The 21,612-nt window shown below is 27.9% G+C and overlaps 2 protein-coding genes across 4 annotated transcripts; both read right to left on the reverse strand.

Moving 5' to 3' along the window:
• Positions 1–641: 641 nt before the first annotated feature.
• On the reverse strand, positions 642–8,594 carry LOC8268752 (isovalerate--CoA ligase CCL2). The gene is made up of 2 exons (XM_015720854.3): positions 8,134–8,594; positions 642–2,307 (listed from the first exon to the last, which is right to left on the reverse strand). Exons 1-2 carry the CDS (start codon positions 8,521–8,523, stop codon positions 871–873), a joined length of 1,827 nt encoding a protein of 608 aa, XP_015576340.2. The 5' UTR covers positions 8,524–8,594; the 3' UTR covers positions 642–870.
• A 2,936-nt stretch (positions 8,595–11,530) lies between these two features.
• LOC8268754 (isovalerate--CoA ligase CCL2) lies at positions 11,531–18,153 on the reverse strand. Of its 3 annotated transcripts, none has more exons than XM_015720883.3 (2): positions 17,728–18,153; positions 11,531–13,456 (listed from the first exon to the last, which is right to left on the reverse strand). In XM_015720883.3, exons 1-2 carry the CDS (start codon positions 18,115–18,117, stop codon positions 12,020–12,022), a joined length of 1,827 nt encoding a protein of 608 aa, XP_015576369.2. In that variant the 5' UTR covers positions 18,118–18,153; the 3' UTR covers positions 11,531–12,019. The 3 variants fall into 3 exon arrangements, with proteins under 3 accessions (XP_015576369.2, XP_048230822.1, XP_002521699.2); XM_048374865.1 differs by lacking the exon at positions 17,728–18,153 and adding an exon at positions 14,502–15,190; XM_002521653.4 differs by lacking the exon at positions 17,728–18,153 and adding an exon at positions 16,556–17,377 and having other exon boundaries at positions 11,571–13,456.
• Between the last annotated feature and the right edge of the window lie 3,459 nt (positions 18,154–21,612).

A 21,612-nucleotide genomic window follows, 5' to 3' on the forward strand; every position in this document is an offset into this window, starting at 1 on the left:
TATAAATATGTAAAAAAATTTATTCAATATATAAATTTTAATATAATATAAATTTTTTAATTATAATTTTAAAAATTAAAACGGTACAATTTTACAAAAAAAATGTAAAAAAACAGAGACAAAAGTTTCCGTATTATATAATCTGAAAAGAAAAAGACAGCTGTTACATTCTTCTCTTCTCTGCACTCACAAACATGCTGCTTATAGACTTCCGTCGATGTAAAATTATGGACCGGGATGCATGTTATAAACATTGTTGATATTATTGAATCAAGGAGATACTATTCTTCTTACCAATGAAGAATAATATTATTGGCAATCATATCTTTGAACTCTACTTTTAATTAGTACATTTAGCAATAATTAATTAGCTTTTCTACTAATCAAAACTTATTAGCTCATGGTGGTGAAATTCTTGATCATCCAATTATTTATAATGGTTGGAGCTCTACAGTGTGTTACATTAAGGGCATTATTGGTTATGTTCTACAATTTCATTCCTCCCTTCCTACTCACTCACGGCCTACTCGAGCTATGACTGCATTACCACCTCTGCCAAGTTGATAGCAAAAACTACTGCATCAACTTCAAAGGGTGTGTATGACTTTATCGTCATTTTCAGGAAACATTTTCTTCTTTTCTTTTTTAACAACTAAAAATAGAAATTTTATTCAAAAATACTGGTTCACAAAGATTAAGAATCAACAGTGCTTTACAACTACTAGACCACCTCAAAGGATCGCAATTTTTGGGTGTGGGACAGTTGCAAGGTCCTGAAAATATTGCATGTGATAGCCAGCTGGGGATCATTAACACGAGATGTAGAGATGGGTGGATAACGCGAGTTGTTTTCTTTTCTTCCATGTTTCATCAGAGGCTTCCCATGGTCTTTGCTTTCTCCCTCAGAATAAACTTCTGTACCTTCCCAGTTGAGGTTCTAGGCAAATCCTCAAAAATAACTGTCCGAGGGGCCATATAATGTGGTAAGCGATCACGGCAAAACTTGATTATATCTTGCTCGCTCACAACAAATCCCTCTTTTAACTTCACAAATGCACAAGGTGTTTGTCCCCAATGATCATCTGGCCGTGCAACTACTGCAGCCTCAAAAATTGCTGGATGACTATATAAAACTGTTTCCACTTCAACTGTACTTATATTCTCTCCACCGGAAATTATAATATCCTTCAGTCGGTCCTTCACTTCAATGTATCCATCAGGATGTTTCACAGCAAGATCCCCACTCCGAAACCATCCGCCTTGGAAAGCTTCCTCTGTAGCTTTCAAGTCTTTAAGGTACCCACTCATTATAGTATTTCCTCGAAACACAACCTCACCTATTGTTTTACCATCAGCTGGTACACTTTCCTGAGTCATTGGATCTCTCACATCGACATCTTCCAAGCCAAGATGGTGTATCCCTTGTCGGGCTTTCACCTTTGCTCTCTCATCAGGAGGCAGTGAATCCCATTCAGGTTTCCATGCACAATAAGTCCCTGGACCATAAGTTTCTGTAAGACCATACAAGTGAGAAACTCCGAAACCCAACTCTTCCATCTTGAAAATGATTTGAGGGGGTGGCGGAGCACCCCCAGTCATTATTTCCACTTTGTGGGGAAGCGTTCTCCTGTCACTGACAGGTGAATTCACTATCATGTTCAAGACAGTTGGTGCCCCTCCCATGTGTGTCACATTGTGCTGTCCTATGCTGTCAAAGATGGCATTTGGAGTGACTTTTCTAATGCATATATTAGTGCCACCCTGCGCCGCCATTCCCCAAGTAAGACACCATCCATTGGAGTGAAACATAGGGACTGTCCAGAGGTAAACAGGCATTGCCCCAGTACCATGAAGGAGAACTGTTGCAAGGGAATTCAGATAAGCTCCTCTGTGACTAAAAACAACTCCTTTGGGTCTTGATGTTGTGCCAGAAGTATAATTTACAGTGATGGGATCCCATTCACTTTTCGGTCGTCGAATCTCGAATCCCTTATTTCCAGTTGCCAAGAGACTTTCATATTCATAAGTGTTTGAAGTGAAGCCAGTTGGAGACAAACCATCAGATTCAGAAATCAAGACCATTATGGGTGATTTCCTTTCTCTTTTCGTAAGAAGATCAAGTGCTTTGCTAGCAACATCAAGCAACTGATAATCTACAAAAATGATATTTGCTTCTGAATGTTCCAACAAGACAGAAACCATATTTGAGTCATATCGTGTGTTAAGCGTACAAAGAACACCTCCTGCCATTGGGACTGCAAAATGCAGCTCGTACATTGCTGGAACATTAGGGGCCAAGATCGCTACCTGCATACAATACTGTCTGTTCAAACGCTTTCACATCTTAATTATTCCATCCTCTCCACTCTCCACATACACAGCATATAATCAGAAACTTATTCTTTTTGGGTTTGGAAAAGCAGCATTATTAAACTATAACATGCAAAGATTGAGATTTGCTGCCTTTTCTTTTCAGCTAATAACCTAAGAGAAATTTATTCAAAAAGGATTGAAATTGTCAGAGATTTTGTCTAATCAATATCAAGAAATTTGAGTGCTCTCTTTATATGATCATGACATCTGAAATATGGGATACCTACGACACCACAAGTTAGACTTTCTGTGACTCAATCCAGTCTACATTGGTAAAGTCTAATACACTCACAAAACCTGTCTTTACTATATGATTTCTATCTAAACATAAACTAATTTTTGTGAATTCACTAACGAGAAATTATTACATCATCAAAAGACTTGTTCAATAAAATAATGTTATTTAATTTTATTTTTATATATCAGCTTTATCTTTAAGATATAATAAGATATTTTAAAAAAATAATAGAATTGTATTTTTAGAAATAATGATGATATGGAAAAAGAAAAATGAAATGTCATATTCTCATTCGATAAATCTTTTGATGACGTGGTGAATCAAATTAATATGATAATTTCATGACAGAAATAGCTAAAGATCTTCTCTTCGTTGCTTTTTCTTTACCTTATTTCTATAAACAAGACATGTGTTGTATTTTATTTTTTATTTAAACTTGTTAAATAATGCAAATAAAAATGGTGTTTTGCTAATGCTATTACAATCTTAAGATCTTTTTTTAACACATTTAAACTTCTGTTAATTTTTTTTGTATTTTTGCTCACTTTTTTTTCTACTCTACTAATTCCTTTTTTTCATTCATTTCATTAATATGATTATTTTCTAAAGAAAGTATTCCATTGATTTTACAAACATTAAAAAGAAGTACAAAAACTATTATAAGTACTTAAAAGTTTTCTTGATAAATTCTTTAATAAATTCAAACTATAAAATCTTTAGAGGATTGAACTTCAATTTTATGAATACAATCATCTCATATAAAAATATACATTCCATTATTACTAAATTATAATATTTCTTAATTAGTCTTCTAGTTAAAGATATTAATGAATATTGAAACCAAAATGAAAGATAAACAATAATATTAAGCTATCATGGTGAAATAGTAAGAAAATCCTAATACTTTAAAACTATTATCTTATTTATAAATAGAAGCTAAGGAGAATGTCACAAATAGAAGGTGTTTAACATTTCTTTGATAGTGATATCCAAGATGAAGGCAGCAGAAGATAAAATAAACTAATGAATGCTATGTTTGGTTGAAATTTATTAAAAAAATTAATTTCATTTGAAAAATAGACACGAGAAAGAAAGTAAAATGGAAATAATAAAGTTAAAAAAGATAATTAAGTGTTATGAAATATATTGACAAACGAATGTAGAATAAATATGAAAGTTCTATCTATTTTTTTAGAATTTAACTTAGCTATAATTAATTTCATATAAATTTGATTATATAGAATTTTAAATTAATTTTATTTCAATTAAAGTATATAAACTTTAAATTTTCAAAAAGAAACTTTATAAATTTCAATAAAACAATAATGTAACGAAAATAAATTTATATCAGAAAAGCAATATAAATGATAGACCTGAAAAATGGACCACAACGTTAACATAAACATGATTCAATAGTAGAGGTAGCAAATGGATGGGTGTGGGTTAAATATGAAAAGGATGGATTTTAATTAATCTATTTGTCCACATATAACCCATTATTTAAAATTTATATGGGTATCTAAATTTATATAACTCATATAAATTCTTACTCATCTAATTAGTGTTTATTTAATTATTTTTTTAGTAAGAAAAATTATTTTAAATATATTATTATTATTAGTAGTATTATTATAGACCTTAGTCTTTTTTATTATTATTAGGACTCAAAATTGGTGAATTATTTTAATTTTATTATTGTTATTATTATAAATAAATTTAACTGATATAATTTTTTTAAATTTCTCTTAATTTTGTCTCTACAATTTTATTAGCAACACTTTCTTTCTAGTAAAGTTCTATTTATAGCTTCTTGATTTATTATTAGTTCAATATTTTATTTTTATATTATTGCTTTAAATTTATAAAAAAAATACTGACCAAGAAGGAATTTTTGGTGGAAGTTTTTTATCTATTTTATTTTTAAATTCTTAGTTATTTATATTGTGATATAGTTATGTGTCAAAATGTATCCGTTTATTTATATGAATGATAAACATGATAAATTTTATTCAAAAAAAATTCATACAACATATCTCTTTTATTTTCATTTTTTCTATCTATTATTACTCTAAAATTTGATGAATTTAATTAAAATACTTAAATATTTATTTTTTCTATAAATTATAATTACTTTTTCCATTTTGAAATAAGTTTCGAATAAAAAATATACTTTTTATTTTAAATTAAGTGTTATTTTAAGTAACTAATGAAGTATTAATTACTTCTTTTCTAATTTTATCTTTATTTATTGTGAGATAAAGTATTAATAGAGTAGAAAAAAAAATAACTTTATTGAAGTGAAAAAGAATTCTATAGAAATTTTATGTATTTTAATAAATTAATATTTTATTCATATAAAATTATTTGTTATTATAATTAAGACACTTAATGCAGAATATTTTTTTAATTTTTGTGTGAGCTTTAAGGGACTTATTTAAAGATACAAATATCATCAAATTGAAAATTTTTAAGTTTTATATTGAAATTTAAAATTTATATATTTATTTATTAAATATTTTTATAATTTACTTTCTATTGATCGAAGACATTAATATTTGATTCTAATCGATTTAATTTTTTGTTACTTTTTATCACTTTTAGTTATATGGGATATGCTTTTCAAAAGCTAATATAACTAAAAATATTTATTTAAAAATTATATAACAAATAAAAGAATCGTTGATTTAATATTATCAACAATTGACTGAGTTTTAGTAAGAATAAAAGTAGAAAAACAAAGAAAAAAAGAATTGGTAAATATCAGTAAGTTTTATTTTATTAATACTAAACTAATTTCAAAATTCTGGATAATGATATAAATAGTCACTAAACTTCGTACTTAGTTTCATTTTAATCATAAAATTTTAATTTATTTCGTTTCAATTATTCGACTTTAATTCTGTTTTAATTTAATCACTTTGTAAATAAAAATTGACATGTGGTAAGAACAATTAATAAGAAAAGTGTAATAAGTAAGAAAAAAGTGACATGTCAATTTTTTGTTGGCAATGTGACTAAAGTGCAACCAAAACTAAAATTGAATTATTGAAATAAAACACAAATAAAATATTATGATCAAAATAAAACTAAGTGCAAAGTTTAGTACCATTTATATTATTATCCATTCAAAATTCTAAGATTTCAAATTTAAATAATACTTTATAAAAAGAAGCACATTTAATTGCTAATAATATATAATCTTTAGTCAGTTTCAAGATTCATTATTTAAATTTTTATTATTTATTTTTCTTGTTCAATAGAATCATTTATTTTATTTGATTAATGAATTTAAAAAGAGTTTGATTAATTTATAAGTAATTTTCATCCTTTAATTCTAAAACTTAATTTTTTTTTTTACTTTCAAAACCATGTTCATTTATAAATTTAAACTAAATAAGTTTATAAAATACAGTTTTCATTGTAAAAGTATTTTATTTATTTAAAACACCAAAAAATAATATGACATTGTATATAATCATTTATTAAGAAATAAAGAATATAAATTTTTATTACATTTTTATATTCTTTTCTTTTTTACTTATTTTCAAAATTTTAAAAGTTATAGCCTATATTATCAACGTGATTATATTTTTTTAGTTAGCCTATATTCTTAATTAATTAAAAAATATTATTGAGAAGTTAAAAATAATTTTTTTTATAAAAAATCTAAAAATTTAATGAGATGATTCATTGGTAGATATCCAAATTCAATCAATATTAATAAAGGCCATTTTTATATATTATCTTTATATTTTATATAATAAAAATAATATTAAAATAGATAAAAGGATAAGAATGGAGTTTGCCACGTCAACTCAATACCAATAATACCACCCTTACAACTACAATATAGATAAGTCGCTACAAATAAAACAAATTATATTTTGGATCCATGTGGGTGTGGTGTCATTGACCAAATTCTTTTTAAAAGAAATAGTGTCACGTGGATTTTATTTGAAGACAATAGAGTGGGGACCCAATTTAGAAAACAAGAAAAAGGAAAGAGGGACGATAACATTTTCAAGTCACGTTTCCTTTTTGCTTGTTCTTCTAGAAAAATATTATAAAGATCCTCTAATTTAACGCTTTTAAATTTAAAAAATTGTATCTTTTAATTTTTTATTTAATTTTATGAATAAACCAATATTTCTAAATTTTTTGTAATTTAATTTTAATTTAATATTTAATTTTAATAAAAAATTACTTATTAAGTGACTTTTCATATAACTAACTAAATTAAATTTATATTAAATAAAATTAACATATTTTTTATTTCGTTAGAAATAAACTAAAATAATTTTAAAATAATATTATAATTTTTTATAAGTATTTTAATAGTTGATTTCATAATAAATAATTTATAAAATAATTTTATTATTAAAAATAAATATTAATATTAATATTAAATTATATATTATATTAATTTATAAAATAGTAAAAATGTAAGAAAATTGAATTAAAAAATATTTTTTATCATGAAAACAACAATAGTGGTTTGAGTACAAAAACACATGACCATAATATATGTTTTTATTATTTTTTAAAATTATAATTGAAATTATATTTATTTTATTTTATTTTATTTTTCCCGTGTTTAAGAGATAATTGAAACCAGCTAATTTCTGAACTGAGCCAAGGCAGAAGCAAGGTTAAAGCAACGATCATAAGTTCCACTCCAGGAATACTTAAGCATCACAATAAACAACAGAAATCTTGTCTCTATAAACCTTTGCTGCTCTCTCCAAGAAACTTGCAGGAGACAAAGGAACATAACTTGTAGAGCAACAAACAACACCCTCCATAGATTTTCATGATTCAGGCTCTAAATCCCCACAAAAACGTGAAAACAGACGAGACTTGTGTCGCAATTCTGAATCAGATTTGTTCAAACTAGCACAAAGAAAACCACTCCAATAATAATAGTAATAATAATATGAGTTTTTCTTGAAAAGGTAGTTCGTTTAGGCTGGTTCTTAACTGGAGATATCAAGAAAGATAAACTCACATTACATTTGGGTTGTGAATGGAGCTAAATAAGTGGATCATTTCACTCATTTAACAACTTTACTTTTATGCCAGCCATATTTTAATATAATTTCATTAACATAGTTAATACTCACTTTGTTCCATTGTAATAAATTCTTTCACCGTTTGTTTTAAAATAAACTCTTTAATTATTAATTTAATATTAATTATTAAAAATGTTCGCCATTAATTGATATAAATATCATTACTTATTATCAAATTTTTACCATTTTAATTTTAAAATCACAAAAAATTAGAAAATATTGATAAGAATATTTTTTAAGAAAAAGTGGCAAAAAGTAAAAATATAATGAGAAAATTCAAATTTTTTAATATATATAAATGTGACTCGAAATTCAATATTTTACATGCATAATAAACGAAATAGCTAATTATTTAAAGAAACAAAAATAAATTTTAGATATTTAAATAGAAAAGAAAACATAAAAATGGAATTTAGTCGTATACCAAAAAAGAATAAAATGGAATACACTCACCACATCACCATGAGAAGCTCCCAGCTGAGTCAAGGCAGAAGCAAGCCTAACGCAACGCTCGTAGGTCTCACTCCAACAATACTGAACACTACCATAAACAACTGAAGTCCTATCTCCATACACCTTTGCTGCCCTCTCCAAAAAGCTGATAGGTGATAATGGAACATAATTTGTTGGGCATTGAACAAGACCCTCCATAGATTTCCATGATTCCGGTTTCAAATCCACATCAAAATACGAAAAAATACTAGAATTTTGTCGTATTTTCGACTCAAATTTCTTAAAATTACTAGTCGGACAATAATTATTACATGATTTCGGCTTGAATAAAGAGTTTATGTTGATGGGTTGGCAGGTCAAGAAAGATGAGCACAAAGCAAATGTGTGCATTATAACTATATGTGACTAATTTACAAAATGTTTTGTTTGTGAGGTACGGGAAACAAATAAATTACTCGAGCTCTTTTGAGGAGTAGTAATGCGTATAAATAATACAATTACTTCTATAAGAAGATACTCCATATGCTAATCTATTACAGTTAGGAATTAATGTTATTTATTGATAGTATTAAATCACTTGTCAAGAGCCAACAAATTAGAGTTGCTATTAATATCAAGCATTTAATACGAAAATAATATAGCAACAATTTTTTTAAAACAAATAGCTAGTTAACAACTCTTTAGTACGTGCTTTTTTTTAAATAAAAATAAATATATGATTAAAAATTGTGATAAAAAAATATTTTATCGTTAATTTTCACCGGCTGTAATTATTATATTTCTCATGTTCAATAATATGAGTTTAGAGTTTAATAATTCAAAATATTATTATTTAACCGTTAAATCGATCTCATCGAATTAGTGACTTTTTAAACAGTAATTTAACTGTGAAACAAAAAAAATTAAGAATTGTTAAGTTCTAAACTCATGTTATCAAACACGTACAACATGATAATAATAACTAATTGGAGTAAAAATGGCTAAATCATTTCGAGCCGAAACTTTTTAATGATGAGATAATTTTTCTTTTATAATTTGTAACCATATATCTCTCTTTATCTGAAGAAAAAAAAAAGTCACTAACTAAAACTTGTAAAACAATATAATCAAACATACTTATCCCAAAAAATATTTAGGATTATTATTACATCAATCCAGTAATTGATTGACACATATTTTTAATTTTAAATAATTAAATATATATAAATCATCTAATATTAAAATGTAAGATACTTGTATATTCATGTCATTCTTCTATTTATTTCAATATATGTACTTAAAAAGATAGATACGAATTAGCACTGTCCATTCAATAATAAAACTACTAGCATTAATATGTGGTAAAAGGCTATAACAATCCAGTTTCTTTATAAATACAATTGGTAGGCCTAATAAGAACCTAAAGCAAAGGGTTAATTACTTAACTATTCTCGATCTGCTAACTAGTTTCATTCTTTAGAGACTTTGGAAGGGCAGGAATGACTTAATATTCACTAAGTTACTGTGGAATGATAAAAAAATAGCGGAAAAAGCCCTTAAAGACTTCACAAAATTTGATTCATTAAGCTCTCAGCCCCCTCCGAATGCTTACCTCTGTGGCCCTAGATCCCTAGTCCCTGTCCTTGGGAGTGATGGAGTTAAAATTAATTTTTGACACTGCTTTGACAATAGTAGCTAGTGTGATAGTTTTGTTTTAGTTGCTTCAAATGCTAATCACAAGATTCTTGGTTCTCGCTCTAATAGACTTGGCCCTTCTACCTCCCCGTTCACTTTGGGAAGTTTTGCTTTACGCCAGCCTGTTCTTTGGGCAATTAGTAAAGGATGGAAATAGGTCATTTTCGAAGGAGATGCTCTCTCTGTAATTCAAGGGGCCTTCTGCAGAATCTGCGGTCATGTTCTCAGACATATTCAAGCTTGTAGCTTCTTTTGACAGACTTTCTTTTTGTTTTACTAATAAAGTGCTAACAATAGTAACTAAATAAATTAAAAAGGTAATGTATTTGTATATACTTAATAATCTTTTATATAAACGAGTCGAAAATGGTTTACTTGTTTACTTTGGGAAGGGAAATGGCAAGAGATAAGATAGCTAAGGTCTATTACTTCTGCCCAGAAAGGGCACTGACTCTCCGCTAACTAAAGAGGTAAGAAGGCAGCTTTTAGGGCTATTAGAGGATCTTATTAAAAATAAAAGTAAATTTGTGTTTAATCAGCTCCGGGAATAGATAGAAGAATTTTTAAGAGGAAAGTTTAAATATAAATTTAAAATTTTAATTTTTACTATGATTATCTGATTTTTCTTTTTATTTTTTCTCTATTAATAGAACATATCATATTTTATTACTAAAACTAAAATTATTAGACAAGATAAAAATAATAATAGTGTTCCTATAATAATACTTTTAAAGTGTTAGGATTTCTTTACTTTTACCCCACTCCACTAGCTTAATATTATTATCCAACTTTTATTTTTATTTGAATGCCTTATTGATATCTCTAAATAAAATTATTAAAAATGAATTGTGTGTTTTACATGAAATGATTGTGTTTATAAAATTGAAGTTCTAATTGTCAAAGATTTTTATATGTTCAATTGATTAAAAAATTATGCTGGAAACTGTTAAATTTTAAATTTAAAGTTTTATATTATTTTTATTTTACTGTATTTGTATGTAATAAAATACTCCCTTTGAAAAATAACCATACTAATACCATTAGTTTTCATGGAAAAGCTACATAGAGCTTGAGTGAGCTCTATTTCTTTCTTTCTATAATAATACAAAAAATTATACTAATAAAATAAATAAAAATTAATGGATCAAAAATAAAAATTGAAAAAGTGAGAAATAAGGCAAAATGTACTTGAAATAGAAAAACCTTATCTAAGAGTGCATAGATGAGATTATAAGATTTCTTCAGATTTAATTAAGATATCGAGTTCGAACTTTGGGTATGCAGCTGTGTTACAATTTTTGAAGGAATACTGCGCCACCCGTAAAGGTCCTACCCGGCATAGTCTAGATTAACTCTAGATATAAGTATACCAAAGAAAAATAAAAATATCATAATTTCATAAAAGTACTAGAGAGTGTTTTACCATCCATAAGAGTCCAATTCGGTATGGTCTAAATTAATTATAGATATAAGTATATAAAGAAAAAATAGAAATATTGTAATTTTATAAAAATATTAAAAAGTTACCTCCGTTTTCTTTCTATCGTATTATTAGCAGACTTGGTCATGCAATGCAAGGTTAATTTCCTTATGTCATCTTTTTCAACAATTTCGTGCCAAGTTGATAGCAAAAACTAATGCATCAACTTCAAAGGGTGAATATGACTCTATCGTCATTTTCAGGAAACATTTTCTTCTGTTTTTTTTTTTTTTTCCTTTTAACAATTAAAATGGAAATTTCATTTCAAAAATAAAGGTACAAATAATAAAAATCAGGCTAGACCACCTCATTGATTAGCTTCTTGCCCAACAACAGACAAGAAAATCCCAGCTAAATTCATTCCTTTGTTAAATAGTACATCAGATGATGCCAATTTGACTGTGCAGTCTCAATGAATTGCATGCCAATTGTCCCAATTCCATCCATTACTTCAACACCAACAAACAATATGCCTTCGCCAAATAATAATTCTTCTACCATCTTATCCAATGGTAATAGCTGCCACTGATCTTGTTTTTCAACTCGGCTCGTCTGACCCAGCTCTTATACCTCTTCATGAGTTGATTCAGCTTCCAAAGGATCGGAATTTTTGGGTGTGGGACAGTTGCAAGGTCCTGAAGATATTGCATGTGATAGCCACCTGGGGATCATTAACACAAGATGTAGAGATGGGTGCATAAAGCGAGTTATTTTCTTTTCTTCCATTTTTCATCAGAGGTTTTCCGTGGCCTTTGCTTTCTGCCTCAGAATAAATTTCTGTACCTTCCCAGTTGAGGTTCTAGGCAAATCCTCAAAAATAACAGTCCGAGGGGCCATATAATGAGGTAAGCGATCACGGCAAAACTTGATTATATCCTGCTCGCTCACAACAAATCCCTCTTTTAACTTCACAAATGCACAAGGTGTTTGTCCCCAATGATCATCTGGCCGTGCAACTACTGCAGCCTCAAAAATTGCTGGATGACTATATAAAACTGTTTCCACTTCAACTGTACTTATATTCTCTCCACCGGAAATTATAATATCCTTCAGACGGTCCTTCACTTCAATGTATCCATCAGGATGTTTCACAGCAAGATCCCCACTCCGAAACCACCCGCCTTGGAAAGCTTCCTCTGTAGCTTTCAAGTCTTTAAGGTACCCACTCATTACAGTGTTTCCTCTGAACACAATCTCACCTATTGTTTTACCATCGGCTGGTACACTTTCCTGAGTCATTGGATCTCTCACATCAACATCTTCCAGGCCAAGATGGTGTATCCCTTGTCTGGCTTTTAGCTTTGCTCTCTCATCAGGAGGCAGTGAATCCCATTCAGGTTTCCATGCACAATAAGTCCCTGGACCATAAGTTTCTGTAAGACCATACAAGTGAGAAACTCCAAAACCCAACTCTTCCATCTTAAAAATGATTTGAGGGGGTGGCGGAGCACCCCCAGTCATTATTTCCACTTTGTGGGGAAGCGTTCTCCTGTCACTGACAGGTGAATTCACTATCATGTTCAAGACAGTTGGTGCCCCTCCCATGTGTGTCACATTGTGCTGTCCTATGCTGTCAAAGATGGCTTTTGGAGTGACTTTTCTAATGCATATATTAGTGCCACCCTGCGCTGCCACTCCCCAAGTGAGGCACCATCCATTGCAGTGAAACATAGGGACTGTCCAAAGGTAAACAGGCATTGCTCCTATGCCATGAAGGAAAACTGTTGCAAGCGAATTCAGATATGCTCCTCTGTGACTATAAACAACTCCTTTGGGTCTTGATGTTGTGCCAGAAGTATAATTTACACTGATGGGATCCCATTCATTTTTCGGTCGTCGAATCTCGAATCCCTTATTTCCATTTGCCAAGAGACTTTCATATTCATAAGTGTTTGAAGTGAAGCCAGTTGGAGACAAACCATCAGATTCAGAAATCAAGACCACTATGGGTGATTTCCTTTCTGTATTTGCAAGAAGTTCAAGTGCTTTGCTAGCAACATCAAGCAACTGAAAATCTACAAAAATGATCTTAGCTTCTGAATGATCCAACAAGATAGAAACCATATTTGAGTCGTATCGTGTGTTAAGCGTACAAAGAACTCCTCCTGCCATTGGAACTGCAAAATGCAGCTCGTACATTGCTGGAACATTAGGGGCCAAGGTTGCTACCTGCATAAAATTTTGTCTATTCAAACGCCTTCACATCTCAATATAATCAGAAAAAACAAATTCTTTTTGGGTTTGAAAAAGCAGCATATATTCAACTCTAACATGCAAAGATGGAGATTTGCTACCTTTCCTTTTGGAATGAACTCGAATTTGGTCACTGGACTTGTTATCCAGTTTCAATTTATCCATTTTTCAAATTTATGCACATTTTAATCTAAATATTTTTATATTTAACTCAAATTAGTTTTATTTTGAATAAAAATAAAAAAGTAAGTTATACACTCTCTAAAAAGAGGGTAAATATAATAAAAAATGAAAGAATATTAATTTATAACATTAAATTAAATTATTTAAATTAATGAAATAAATATTAATAGTTTAGATTAAAAAAGAACTAAAAGAAATATTGTTATTTGTTGGCATCCTTGCATCTTTTTCTTTTCCAAAAATGATGGTAGAAGATGGTTGTGGTAAAAGCTATTTATTATTTTAAATATATTAAAATTATAAAATAATTTTTAAAGATTATTGTAATTTTAAAATAACTTTTATTTATTAAAAAAGAGTAAAAAATTATAACTTATTTATTTTTTGTGATTATTTTTTCATTTTGTCTAAGATATAGCTAATTTAAGTTAAATATGAAAAATTTAAATTTAAAAATGTAAAAAAGAATTAATTTAAACCTGAGCTATAAAATCCATGAAAAATTAAACTTTATTCATTTTTCTTTTGAGCTAATTGAAATAAGAGAACTATATTAAAAAAGGCTTGTAATTGTTAGAGATCTAAAACGTGGGGTCCCTACGGCACCGGAAGTTAGGCTTTCTTTAGTTCAAACCAATCTATATTGACAAATCCTAATTAACTCACAAAACGGTTGTATTCAAACACAACCTAACTTTCACGAAAACAACATTCATTGAAGAAATTAAATAAATAAATAAATATAAATTTAGTATTTAGATTCTTAAAAATAAATATATTTTTATTCAATCAAGTATTTATGTAAAAAATATAATGTTTAGCTATGATTTTAAATTACCTGAGTGCTGGATAAGTATTAGGGACCCATTTAGACATTTAAACATTTTCTCTTTTTCCATCAATGCGCCAATGAGAGTGTATTTTGTCTAAGTCAAGTCAGGTCCTATTTTCATAATATCCTCTCTCTCTCTCTCTCTTTTCTTTTTTCTTTTTTAATCATTTTCACTTTTTAAAGTAAGAAAATGGAAGTTTTATTGACGAAGAAGAAGAAGAAGAAGAAGGAAAAGAAAAGAAGATTGATTGATGGAGAAGCTGAAAAGAGAGGAGAAGGAGAGACCGTTAGATAGGGTGATGGTTCCTTTCTTGTTTGTTTTTTTTTTTCTTTTCTTTTTTGTTTTTATTCAGAGATAAATTTAGTTTTGTTAAATTTATTTGAAGAAGATGAATACAGATATAAGGGTATTTTTGACTTTTTCTTTATGTTATATGCTGTAGTAATATTTTTAAGTGTATAAGTAGGTCCTACGACGCCTTGTAGTAAGCCAAAACATCGAATAAAATACCACATTTTTCTGTTCAGACAATTAATTGAATAAATTATTTAAATATTGAAATAAGAAAAATCAAGAAGTTCTATAAATATTTAATTTATAATTATCACTAAAAATAAATTTATGTCAAAAAGGCTACATAAATAATAGACCTAAATAATGGACCACAACAATAACATAAACACGAGAACTCAATAGCAATAGTATCTTGCGAGTGTAATTTAGACACGTGCAGTTTAGCGAGATAAGCCATTAAAAAAAACGTCTGAAACCTCTAATTATAAAGAATATATATATATATATATATATATATATATATATATATATATATATAGTCTAAAAATAAAAATATTTTTATAAAATGAAAATTGAGAAAAAACTTAATATCTTAAAAATATTAAAGTGTCTAATAAAAAGCATTTAAAATTAGTTTATAAAATTAAAATAAAAAATAAAAATATTAGCATATTAAAAACTAGCGTCATTATTAATATTCTTCTTAACTCTATTACCTTTATCATATCTTTTTCTAGATAATTGTTAATTTTTTTACTAATTAATTCAAATTCCTTAGGATCATTTTGATTGAAAGATTTTAGACAAAAAAAATTATAAAAATATGGGTTTAATTTAAGTCTGTCGTTTTGTATTTACACTTCTCTATAAGAGGAGAAATCGAGATGTAATAGAACCAAGCAAGTTTTCTTTTCATCTATGAGTATAATATTCTCCCTTATGGCTTTCTAAATTTCTTCCTTCTCTTCTTTTTGATCCATGGTAATGAACTAATTGTATGCACGATATGTTCTTCTATGATCCAAAAGGGCTAACTCGGCTACCGAGATCCAAAAGAGCAGAAAGACCTCACATGGCGAGGTGCCTCTATACGGTCTTAGCTTGAGGATCTCTCCTGCCTTGAGTTTACAGCATGAGGATTATGGAATGAACAGCTCTCGGCTCCATTTTGGTATGGTTTAAAATAAATTTTAAAAAATTCTTCATTTTTTAAAATTTCTCATCCTTTAGAGGTTTAATTTTTTCATTTATGAGGTGGAAACTCCAAAATCCACCATTTTAAAAGAATAAATGATTGTTATATTACTTTTCTATTTTAATATTTTTCCTAAGTTTATCTTATCCCAAAATTATTCTTAACTTTAAATAAAAATAATAAAATTTTAAAAATTTATAAATTTAAATGTATGAATTCTACAATCTCTCACCCCAAACAATTCCTTTAAGAAATTCAATAATTTTTAAAAAAATTTATAATGCTTATCTCTATCTTTTTGATAAAAATTAATAACCCAAGAGGACTTTTTAGTAAATTTATAACTTAATATTAAAATTTATTAATTTATTTTCTATTTCAAAAATTAAAGTCTCATTTTTATGACTTGCCTAAGATTTCCATAAATGTTAACCAGCCCTGAATTCAGAATCAAAATCTTCAGACTAAATGATAAGTAACCCAGACAACGAAATTTATTTATAATCTAAACTAGCACAAAATAGCGGCTACATGGATGAATTTATTGAGATTAAATTGAAACCAACTAACCACATCACCATGAGAAATTCCCAACTGAGCCAAGGCAGAAGCAAGCTTAACACAACGATCATAAGTTCCACTCCAGGAATACTTGACATCACCATAAACAACAGAAGTCCTGTCTCTATAAACCTTTGCTGCTCTCTCTAAGAAACTCGTAGGAGATAAAGGAACATAATTTGTAGAGCAACAAACAAGACCCTCCATAGATTTCCATGATTCAGGCTCTAAATCCCCGCAAAAACGTGAAAACAGACGAGACTTGTGTGGCAATTCTGAATCAGATTTGTTAAAACTAGCACAAAGAAAACGACTCCAAGAATGATAGTAATAATAATACGAATGTTTCTTGAAAAGGTGGTTCATTTTGGCTGGTCCCTGACTGCATAATCCAAGAAAGATAAACTCGCAGGAATTGCATTTGGGTTGAAGCAGTATTCTGGATTGTGAATACAGCTATAAAAAATTGGATTTCTTGGAGAGAGATTTAAGAATAAGAAAGAAAGAAAGCAAGCAAGAAAAGGACAGATCTTGCTGAGAAGACCAATTAACTGGCAGAGACTTTGAGTTTGATAACACAGTAACTTTTGTCTTATTTATCCTGAGGTTTTTCAAATGAAAAGTTCTTCTCATTTTCTACAAAATAGCTTACCTCATCATCTTCATCTTTTGATAATTCGTTTTCTTTTTTGGATGGCAACAAGAAATCAATTTCTGTCATTTTCTTCTTTCGGTCAGAGAAGAAAATATCTATCATTTTATCCTCTTAACAACTTTACTTTTACGCCGGCTAAGTCTGATATACTTTCATTATATATAGTTAATACTCACTTGGCTCCATTTTAAATTAATCTTTTTACCGTTTTCAAAATGTAATTTATTTTTTTATTATTAGTTTAATAATTAATTCCTAAAACTATTCATTATTAATTGATACGAGTATTATCATTTAATATTTAATTTTTATCACCTTAGTTCTAAAATTTTATAATTTCTAATAATAATATGTAAAAAAGAAGTGGCAAAAAAATGATGACATAATAAAAGAAACGCTAAACGCTAAATTTCTTAAATATAAATAAACGAAATGAATTGAGATTATTTAAATAAACCAAAAAAAAATTAGATATATAAATCAATTAAAAGAATAGACATAAAGACGGAAAATGGAATAAACTCACCACATCACCCTGAGAAACTCCCAGCTGAGTCAATGCAGAAGCAAGCCTAATGCAACGCTCGTAGGTCTCACTCCAACGATACTGAACAAAACCATAAACAACTGAAGTCCTATCTCCGTACACCTTTGCTGCCCTCTCCAAAAATCTGATAGGTGACAATGGAACATAATTTGCTGGGCATTGAACAAGACCCTCCATAAACTTCCATGATTCCGGTTTCAAATCCGCATCAAAATACGAAAATATACTAGAATTTTGTCGTAATTTCAAATCGAATCTCTTGAAACGACTAGTTGGACAATAACCACTACATGATTTCGGGTTGAATAAAACGTTTATATTGATGGGTTGGCAGGTCAAGAAAAATGAGCACAAAGCAAATGTATGCATTATAACTATAAGATATGCGACTAACTCACAAAATGGTTTTGTTTTTGAGGTATGAGAAAGAAATAAATTACTCAACCTCTTTTAAGGAGTAGTGGTGCGTATAAATAATACAATTACGTTTATAAGATAAGATACTCCATATGCTATCCTATTCCAGTTAGGAATTAATGCTATTTATTGATAGTATTAAATCACTTGTCAGGAGCCAACAATACCAAGCATTGAATAGGAGAATAATGCGAGAATTATTTATATATCAAATTAATAGTTAATTGATCTATATTTATAATTTTAAATAATTAAATATGTATTAGTCATCTAATATATATTAAGGTGACACTCATATACATGTCATTCTTTTTATGGCAAAACTCATAATTAAACTCCTGAATTATTTTTCCTTTTGCCATTGAGCCCTCCGATTGAAAATGTGTGCTATTAAACCCCCTAAACTACTTGGGTTACTCATTTTAAACCCCCTTTTTGGCAAAAGTAACAGGAGTAAATGTCAATTGCTAGTAAAAGCGTGTGACCTTTTTAAATGACAAGGAAAAAGAATGAGATTTGTTTATATGACAAGGAGAGAGAGTAAAAAGCCCAAAACACTACCATTTTACATTTCAAATGCTAAAACTAAATAAAACAAAAACCTAAAACTAGACAACAATAAGCCTAAACTTGGTTTTTCTAGGCTAAAATTCAAAGCTTACTTTTCTTTTTCTTATTAGCTGAACTCAAATCAAAAACATCAAAAGGGACAATGATATGTTGACAACCATCAAGGTAAGAAAAATAACAATGTTCCACCTTCAAACATTAGTTTTCAGTCTTAGAGATCTGTAATTCCTTCTCAATCTCTTAAAAATCATTCACCATCCCCATCTCATCCTTTAAACCTTTATTTCCTCCTAATCTTTCCTAGTGTTGCCTTTTTCTTTTGTATTTTGTTTACGGATGTCATTCAATAGCATAACAGGTTTTATAGAGAATTCTTCATCTATCCATTCAAAATATTTACATTTTTTCCCCTACACTACCAACAATCAAAGCTTTTAATGGAAGATTAAAACTAATGATGAAACCCAACAAAAACCATAGTTTTTTATGTAATAAAACCACAAAATCAAATTTAATTCACATCCTTATATCTGCAACCATAGAACCTTCTTTCTAGATTATTAATCATCCATGAAATCTTGATTTGTGTTTGCGGTCGCCACTTGCATTTAGGAGCACCTCTCTCAAAAGGATGAGGAGATAAAAAAGAACCGACATCTAATTTGTTTGAAATTAATCTCGACATCTTTGCCTTCTTCTCGAATGACTTACAATATAAGAATTCTAATTTTTTTTCAAACATTGTCGTTTCCAAAATAACACATCTCTTTTATTATTCTTTTTTCTTTCATTTTATCGTTTCCTCCACATGTATAATATACATGGTAATAATAAAGTATACAAATTCAGAGGTGGCATGTTGAATATCTAAATTGGATTTCCATTAAGAATCTCAGACTCAATTAATTATTCAGCCTAATTACAAATTAAATCTTAAACTCTATATTTTTTAATTATTTTATCCAATTGTTTAAAATTTTAAAATAAATACTCATTCTTTTAATTTATTTTTAAAAACACCTTCTGATGACAACTTTTGAAATTTTATGGTAAAAAAAATGATGTGAAAAATCAATTGTGCTTACTAAAAGAATAAAAATTATGAATCAGCAAAAACAATTTATTCTATTCTTAATAATATAACCATTAAAAATCTCAAGTATTTACATTCTTTCACATATTTTACATCTAAATGCAATAAATCTTCTTTTGACTAACTAATTTTTATGTTAGTAAGAAAAATTGATTTGTCACGTCATTTTTCTCATTATAAAATTTTAAAAATTATTACTGAAATATGTTTTGAAAATAAATTGAAAGTAGAGGTATTTATTTTTAAACAATATCGAAATAATTGGATAAAATTGTTAAGGATAAAGAAATATAATTTTTAAATATTAAAAGGTAATTAGTATAATATGAAAAAAAAGTACATAAGGTAAATAGTAATTATCTTTTTTTTTTTTACTTCTAAGAAAAAAAAAATCATTGGGTCGATTTTATCCACCCTTATTAATGAATTAGAAGGGAAAAGAATTAGAAGAATAAAAAGAGGAAGCAACAATGGTTGGTGTACTTACTACAATGAGACTAAGTTTCTCTTTTATGCCCTTAAGCAAGAATATCTATTTCATCCTATTCACCTCTCTCTCTCTCTCTTCCCACAGTTTCAATCTTCTGCTCCTCAATGCATGGGGTCTGACCCTTCTACAATTCTATTATAATCTACAAAATCACCTTTAATATGTCGGTAATTACTATTTACCCTCTATGTTTTTTTTTTTTTTACATTATATTAGTTGTCCAAAAAAATATATTTTGTATTTTTTAATTTATAATTTTATATTAAGAATTCATTTCGTCCGAATTTTCTTTAATAACTGTTAACTAGATTTGATTTTATATTATTTGCTCTTTCATCTTTGGCATAATATACAAATTACCCTTTATAGTTTATTTATTATATAAATTCAATTTTAGTGTTTTTATAAAAAAAATTAATTAGTGTTCCTTAATTACTCTAATTTTTAGCATAATTAAATTGTAATAAAATTTAAATATTTTTAAAGTGCTTATACTAAAAATTCATATAATTTACTTTTAAATTATTTCAATAAAACATATATTATTCTTATTATTAATTTTACTATAGTAGAATTGTAACTTTGATAAGAAATTTGAAGATTAAATTATATCTTCTTATCAATTTAGTTTTAATTACGTTGACTTTTAAAATACAAAAAAAACTATACAATAAATAAAATATAGATGGCAAATTATAAATTACACAAAAATGGGAGAAAAAATAGTGTAAGACTAAACATAATTAATAAGGAGATAAAATTATAAAATAAAAAATAAAAAAATATATATTTTTAAATATTAAAAAATAACTAGTATAATATAGAAAAATAAAAAAAGAAAATAGCAATTACTTCTAAAATGTAATTACTAGCCAAGAACATGCAGTACCAAAAAGATAGAAATAAGTATAAAAATGTAAACATTTTTTTATCTAAAAAAGATTCATACTAAAAGTAAAACAGCAAAATGATATATCTTTTCATTTTCAGATATTTATTCTTTTAAGAAATTATTTTATATTTTATAATTTGGGGTAAAATATAATTGTAACCTAAGTGGGTCTTTCTTGATTTCTACTATAGTCTATTCAATGTTTCTGAATACTGGAAAAAGAATACACTTTAATTAAGGGAAAATGACATTGTTAGTAAGGTTCTGAATGAGAAGAATAATTAATAGAAGTTTGTAATAGGGCTCAATAACATTCCTCATTTTCTTGTCTTTTTCTTTTTGTTATTTGCTTCAGAAGTGAGTGATAAATAATTTATGTACGTTTTAGATTTTTCTTAAGGA

Source organism: Ricinus communis, chromosome 5 (assembly GCF_019578655.1).
Source record: "Ricinus communis isolate WT05 ecotype wild-type chromosome 5, ASM1957865v1, whole genome shotgun sequence".
Classification (NCBI taxonomy): Eukaryota; Viridiplantae; Streptophyta; class Magnoliopsida; order Malpighiales; family Euphorbiaceae; genus Ricinus; species Ricinus communis.

Excerpts from the sequence above, each read along its gene's own strand:
- LOC8268752 (XM_015720854.3), bottom strand. The coding sequence starts at position 8,523 with ATGCACACATTTGCTTTGTGCTCATCTTTCTTGACCTGCCAACCCATC. Across the intron at positions 2,308-8,133 it reads GAGCTTCTCATGGTGATGTG|GTAGCGATCTTGGCCCCTAA; the intron begins GTGAGTGTATTC and ends TATTGTATGCAG.
- LOC8268754 (XM_015720883.3), bottom strand. The coding sequence starts at position 18,117 with ATGCATACATTTGCTTTGTGCTCATTTTTCTTGACCTGCCAACCCATC. Across the intron at positions 13,457-17,727 it reads GAGTTTCTCAGGGTGATGTG|GTAGCAACCTTGGCCCCTAA; the intron begins GTGAGTTTATTC and ends AATTTTATGCAG.